This window comes from Vespa velutina, chromosome 19 (genome assembly GCF_912470025.1).
Source record: "Vespa velutina chromosome 19, iVesVel2.1, whole genome shotgun sequence".
NCBI lineage: Eukaryota > Metazoa > Arthropoda > Insecta > Hymenoptera > Vespidae > Vespa > Vespa velutina.
The window spans coordinates 1,807,753-1,814,432 of NC_062206.1; the positions used below are offsets into that span (position 1 = coordinate 1,807,753).

At 33.6% G+C, this 6,680-nt stretch overlaps 1 protein-coding gene and 1 long non-coding RNA gene across 5 annotated transcripts; one reads left to right on the forward strand and one right to left on the reverse strand.

Moving 5' to 3' along the window:
• Window positions 1-398: 398 nt before the first annotated feature.
• LOC124955602 lies at window positions 399-6,156 on the reverse strand. Of its 4 annotated transcripts, XM_047510230.1 has the most exons (7): window positions 6,108-6,149; window positions 4,810-5,838; window positions 3,338-3,701; window positions 2,870-3,251; window positions 1,469-1,860; window positions 887-1,171; window positions 399-768 (listed from the first exon to the last, which is right to left on the reverse strand). In XM_047510230.1, exons 3-7 carry the CDS (start codon window positions 3,677-3,679, stop codon window positions 580-582), a joined length of 1,590 nt encoding a protein of 529 aa, XP_047366186.1. In that variant the 5' UTR covers window positions 3,680-3,701; window positions 4,810-5,838; window positions 6,108-6,149; the 3' UTR covers window positions 399-579. The 4 variants fall into 4 exon arrangements, with proteins under 4 accessions (XP_047366186.1, XP_047366185.1, XP_047366188.1 ...); XM_047510229.1 differs by lacking the exon at window positions 4,810-5,838 and having other exon boundaries at window positions 6,108-6,156; XM_047510232.1 differs by lacking the exons at window positions 4,810-5,838; window positions 6,108-6,149 and adding an exon at window positions 3,944-4,792 and having other exon boundaries at window positions 3,548-3,701.
• On the forward strand, window positions 1,303-4,321 carry LOC124955603. The gene is made up of 2 exons (XR_007102913.1): window positions 1,303-1,646; window positions 2,794-4,321. It is a non-coding gene; the product is annotated as an uncharacterized LOC124955603 (long non-coding RNA).
• Window positions 6,157-6,680: the final 524 nt, after the last annotated feature.

Sequence of the window (6,680 nt, forward strand, 5' to 3'; positions counted from 1 at the left end):
TCTACGGCTATATCATTTCTTTTATACACGTTGTACATAAATATTGTACAAAGTGATACAAAAAAAAAAAAAAAAAACAAACAAACAGCAAGGTAAAACACAACATGGATCATAATGTTACCATTTTATTATATAAACGTACATACACAAGCAGTCAAGTAAAATAGAATGCTTCGAAAAACGATATATATATATATATATATATATCGTATATATACATATATATATATACACATATATATATATATATATATAACATAAAAAGTGAATTTCATTTTGACCAGATTGTATTATTCAGTATATCAATTTTATGATGATTGTATAAAAATTCTTTTTAAGAAAGATAACATCGAATGAATGAATTGAATGAACTAACAAATTATATCCAAGGTTATAGATATATTTGTGAATCCTTTGTATTTTTTTTTCTTTTTTTTTTTCCTTTCTTTTTTTTCTTTTTTTTTTCTGAAAAAGAAAAAGAAATATACTAAACGATTGTATGTGGCAGTGATCCCTTTTCGAAAAGTTTTCTTTTAATATAATCGATATTAATCGAGGAAATTCTTTCGAAGGGAAAATTTAAACGACTAAATTCATTTCCTCTTGTTGTTCATTATGACCGAGTAAAAATGGCCAATTCCTGTTCGATATTCTTTCAAGTTCACCACGTAAAAGCCTTAATAGATCGTCGATGCATTTGACCTCGTGTATATCCTGTCTCAATTTCGTTGCGTCCGACGATAAATCAAGCAACTTCTCTTCCTCGTACTAAGTAATGAAAATATCAAAGGATCATTGATTAAAAGAATGAATGAATGAAAGAAAGAAAGCAAGAAAGAAAGAAAGAAAGAAAGAAAAACAAAAAGGATAATTACGATTATCATACCTCAAAGTCCTTTCTAAGTTCACAAATATCCTTGAAAATATCCTTACTCGCATCCTGAAGTTTCTCGACACGTTTTCGAAGATAATGGACAGATTTCTCTGGTTCTCCAAGTACAGGTGGTACATTTCCATCGGTCTCGATGGTAAGTGCCAATCTTGTTAAATGATCGTGAGAAGAGATTTTGTCGCAGAAACGATCGTCGTCCAAAAGGATCCGAGCCCTTTCTGGATTACTTTCGAGTTCCTGCAGGATCGATACAACTTCGTTTATCGCTGTAGATCGTACCTACGGAAAGAGATAAGTAACAAAAAAAAAAAAAAATAAAAATAAACAAAAAGAAAGAACAACAATTATTTTCACACACATTTAAATTTATTTAATATATTAATATCGATTCTTCGAAATAGTCACTAAATTATTATTACTATTATTATTTATTATTTTTATTATTATTATCATTATTATTATTATTATTATTATTATTTGTTTCTTTCTTTTCTCTACGTACTTCTTTTTATTTATTTATATTTTTCTTCTTTTTCCAGAGGATCGTATCATTCTCGATAAAAATAGAGGACGTACCTGGACAAAGTCACTGGCACAATCACCGCTGGATGTCAGAGCGAGTTCGTCACAGAGATAAAGTGGATTCATTTGTGTCTCACTTTGTGTTTCGGAACTCCAGTCGTTACTTTGAATACCAGAAGTATCTTCGACAGATGATCGACGCGTTGGTTGTTGTTTCTTTAAATCGTCCCAGGTAACACTTAGCCCTTCGTAACTCGATCTATTGCTATTGATCGTATCCGTTATCGAACATTTCGAAGCTTCGGTCGATTGCATCCTCTTGAGCACGGCGTCATCCCGAAGGATGTCCGTCGTATTAACCTCGACGTTAGATTTATTCCTCATATTTATTTGAATTTCTTCATTATCCTCGAATGACTCGAGCATAGCTCTTAAACGTGGATCACCTAAAATAATAAAATTCATTTTTGTTAAAAAGATCTTTTGTCAAATTTAATTATTTATATAAGAAGATAGATTTATGTATAAATAATTTATTAAAAAGGATGTATCGGTTTTTTTTTCTTTTCTTTTTATATATATATATATATATATGTGTGTGTGTGACTATAATCATGAAAGCGGTCTAAGTCATATAATTCTTGTTTCGAGATATTTATAGGATTACATTTGAATAAATTAAAAAATATTTTTATATTATATAACATTTCAATTTCAAATTTTATTAATCTTGAATTAATGAAAAATTTCTTTTATGAATTGTGAAATTTTATGTCTCTCAATCTCATACGAAAGTATTATTTTATAAAGTTTGAATTGACTTTAGAACGCTTCCTATAATTATGAGTACATATATCTTTTTATATATGTATATATATATTTTTTTATTATTTTTTTTTTTTTTCGTATAAAGAGAAAACAATATAGATGGTTGATTAAATCTGACATAAAACCAATGTCAGGATGTATCGTTTTATTCGAAGAGTCATTCGTGAGAGATAAAAATAGATTTCAACGTGTGTCAGAGAGAAAGAGGAAGAGAAAGAGAGGGAGAGAAAGAGAGAGAGAGTCTACGCCGAGTATCGGTAAAATGGTTGAAGTTTTATTGGGGTCAAGAGTCACGTTCAGAAATCGCGCGTCCTAGTTTATACGTTTATCTCTTCGTCCTGAAGAACGAATTATATATATATATATTTTTTTTTTTCTATCTTTTTATATATTTAAAATTAATTCCTCTAATGAGAATTTCGTATATCTTTTTAATAATAGTTTTTTTTTCTCTTCTTTCTCTTTCTCTCCCTTTTCTCCTCCCCCCTTCCTGTTCTTTTACTATCTTTTTTTTTTTTATTTTTATTTTTTTTCTTTTTTTTTTTTTGTAGATTTTCAACTACCGGAGAAGGAAGCGCTTCTTTTTTTTTTTTTTTATGTAAATGATAACGAAGAACGGATAAGTACCAATTTGTTTCGAATCGATGAGATAATTCAATCGTCTTTTGGTTAGCCTTGTTTTACGTGCATTTTCATTTTCAGAAGTGAACCGAGATATCGAGAGAAATCGCGGGGACGGAATTAAAATCCGATATTCCTCGCATCTCACCAATCTTTCTGGAGTATAACACATGGCTCGTGATTGTTGAATTATCGGTTCACCGCCTGCTAATTCATCGTGGAAATCATTATCCTTTGTTGGGTTTATTGTTGTTGTCATTGCTGCTCCTACTGTTCCTGCTGTCGTTGCTGCAGTTGCTGCTGCTGTCGTCGTCGTCGTCGTCATCGTCGTCGTCATCGTCGTCGTCATCGTTGTCATCACCATCGTCGTTCTTGTTGTTGTTATACCCTATGAGAAAAAAGAGAAAAACAATTTTTTCCAAAAGCAAATTATTTAACGATTATAATTAAAACTATTAAGGTTTCGAAACGAACCGGATTATTAATGCGAGCATCGTTTTTAATAAAATCGATGCCCAATTCCTTAGGACGAGTTAAATTGGAGAGTTCTATTTTTTCAGAGGTTTCATCCTCTTCAGAATTTTTCGAATAATCAGATGCGAAGGTGTAAGCGTCGGCCTCGTCAGAATCAATACAGGATAACATAGAAGTTGACGAGTTCGAGGAACGACAATCCTTACTCACGTTTATTGCCATGGAAGAATTATATTCAACGTCACCAACGAACCAACCAAATTCATCTTCCTCGTTTGATAGTGATCGATCGATCCTAGCAGTTCCACCACCGGCTAATCTTCCATTTAGATAGAACATCATTAACGATGATGTCGATCGCAAACTGTTAAAACAATTTATAGATTGATTATTAATCACTATCTTCTTGATCACTATCTTTTTTTAATTCCGCTGTTGCATTAATTCTAAATATATTTTAATATATTCTATTTCTCTCTTTTTTCCCTTTTTTCTCCCCTTTTTTTTCTTTTTTTTTTTTTTTTTTTTTTTTTTTTTGATCGGAATTAAGGTTATTAACGTTGTTAATCATTTTTAATCGTACTCATTATGTATATATTTATGTACCTAATTTCTTCAACGAGAGTTTTATCGGAACCGACACTACGCGTAAACGAGGAGAAGAAGATACCAAGTGATTTTGTTGAAAGTTAATATAAACGTCATTTGACGTAACGCAGACACACACTTTTTTGAAAGTTTCGAAGAACGGGAAGAACGGGAAGAACGGTAAGATGTTTCGCGACGAAAACGTTAAAACGGTCAAACTGGATACGTGGAAAGTTGGCTTGGTCAATGCGAGCGGATTTAAAACACTTGTACCGCTTCTGCGGCGACATCGAACAGTCGTGAGTCTTAAAGAAAAATCGTACGGCTATGTTGGCAAAGCCATTTTTGTCTTCTTTTGTTTTTTTTTCGTTTTTTTTTTTTCTTTTTTCTTTTTAACAACCCTCTCTAAAAGTCACCAAGAAACGCTCGATTTTTCTCAATCGTATTTACGTACGCTCGTATATTCTCTTAAACTTAACACGATCGACGTTCATTTTTTATTTTTTTTGATTCTTTTTAGAAAAATATTTTATCGTTCGTTTTATTCATTCGTTCGTTCGTTCGTTCGTTCGTTCTTTCGTTTATTTATTTATTTATTTGTCTGTTTGTTTATTTATTTGTTTGTCCATTTCTTTTTTTTCTTTCATTTATATCGTTTATATCGACACTTCGAAGCTAAACGCGTCGTCGATCTTGTCGTCATCGTCATCGTCGTCAAACTGGCAAAGCGTTAGCCACTTTTATTATACACGACCATTGCTTGTCGTCATAGTGATGCTAATTTCATTAACCCACCGATTCTCTCCCTCGTTGCTTCCCGTTTAGAAATCCGATCTCTCTCTCTCTCTCTCTCTCTCATACACTCTCTCTCCTCTCTTTCCTACCTTTGAAATATTCCGGATCAAGCTAACCAGCTGGCTGTTGATTTATAAGTTCACCGTCGATCAACGAACTCTCGAACTTCTTAAATTGAAAGAAGAGAAGAAGAAGAAGACAAAAAAAGCAAGTAAAGAATCAAAGAAAAAAAAAAAGAGAAAACGAAGAAGAAAAAGAAGAGATACACCGAAGATTCATTCAAAAGTGAAAGAGAAAGACACACGCAAGAAGACAGAAGAACGATACTTTCGAAGTACTTTTAAATACTGTACGATTCTGTAAAGTATCTCTCTTTACTTTTTCCTTTTTCTTTCTTTTCTCTCTCTCTCTCTCCTTCCTTCCTTCTTTATCCTCTTTACTCTTTTCTTTTCCAATCACCAAAATAATTATTTTCTTTAGGATAAGATCAGTTGGAAAATACAATTAATATTGATCCAATAACAATTAAGCATTTGTTGTTATTCCAACGAAGACCTCGAAAACAATAACAATAACAAAGTCCATTGCATATTATATATATATATATATATCAGTTTCTATAGTTTTCTCTTGTGTTGCATTCGAGACACATGATTGTCTGCCTTAGCGATAAACTCTATGACCCGTTCCCTCTGTCCCTCCGTTCTCCATGTCTCCTCTTTCCTCCCTGTGTCCTCCTCCCCTTTCCCCTTATCTCATACCGAGTGATAAATCTCGCTGACTCAAAGCCGGATCGACTAGATCCTCCACGTTTGGCAGACACGGTATTTATTTCGCAGTAGCAGCCTCTCGCTACGTTCGAAGTCAACGAGAGCAAACAATATCCTCTCTCGCTGTATATCTGATATATACAATATATATATATGTGTGTGTATGTATATATATATATATATATATATATATATATATATGTGTATTCTATAATCTAGCGTGTTGTAAGTGGTTGGGTTAGCAACGATGTATCAACTTCTGCTTGCTGCTTCTCCCTTTTTTTTCTCTCTTCTCTCTCACCCTCTCGCTCCGTTTCGTCTCCCTTCTCGTTCTTTTTCACTTTTATCCTTTTGTCAAGAGAAAGACACGATATTATATTTGGTAGATCTATTTTAAATAGTTCGAACGCTTCATTTTTATATCGTTTAACATATACGTTCGAATCGATCAATCAACGACGTCTGTATTGTTTCGAAAGTGTTTTTTCTCGATTTATTTATCGATCGGATCCGCGCGATAACGGAGGATCGATTTAGATTATCGATTAGGAAGTGTGGAGAGTTTTTAAAAAGGAATTTAAAAATTAAAATCGTACATAAGTACGACATATACGTACGTTCGCTTATACGAAGGTTGAACTTTGACCTCCTCCTCCTCCTCCTCCTCCTCCTCCTCCTCCTCCTCCTCCTCCTCCTCCTCCTCCTCCTCCTAGCACGAACGATCTTCCGTTTAAGACTGTTTAAACAAGTAAGAGAAAGAGAGATAGATAGATAGATAGATAGAGATAGAGAGAAAGAGGAAGAGATAGAAAGAAAGAGAGAGAGAGAGAAAGAGAGAGAGAGAGAGGGAGAGGGAGAGAGATAGAGATAGAAAGAGAAAGAGAGAAAGAGAGAGAGAGAGAGGAAACGATTTATTCACTCGGCATGTCCGAGGGAGCCTCGTTATCTCTCTTCTTACACGTACCGTCGCGAAATTTCCGTTTAAACCGACAAAGACTAATTTTATCGAGGAACGATTAGCAAAGACCTAAGCTATCGTAACTTTGTCCGCCTACTTTAACTACTCTACTAACTTCACATATCGTTCGTTCTTCGTTCGTCGTAAAAAGATCCCTCATGATTCAGACTCGACTTGATTGTCGATATGAATCGTCACGTGATCACTCCCAGACTAATACCTACCGATATAC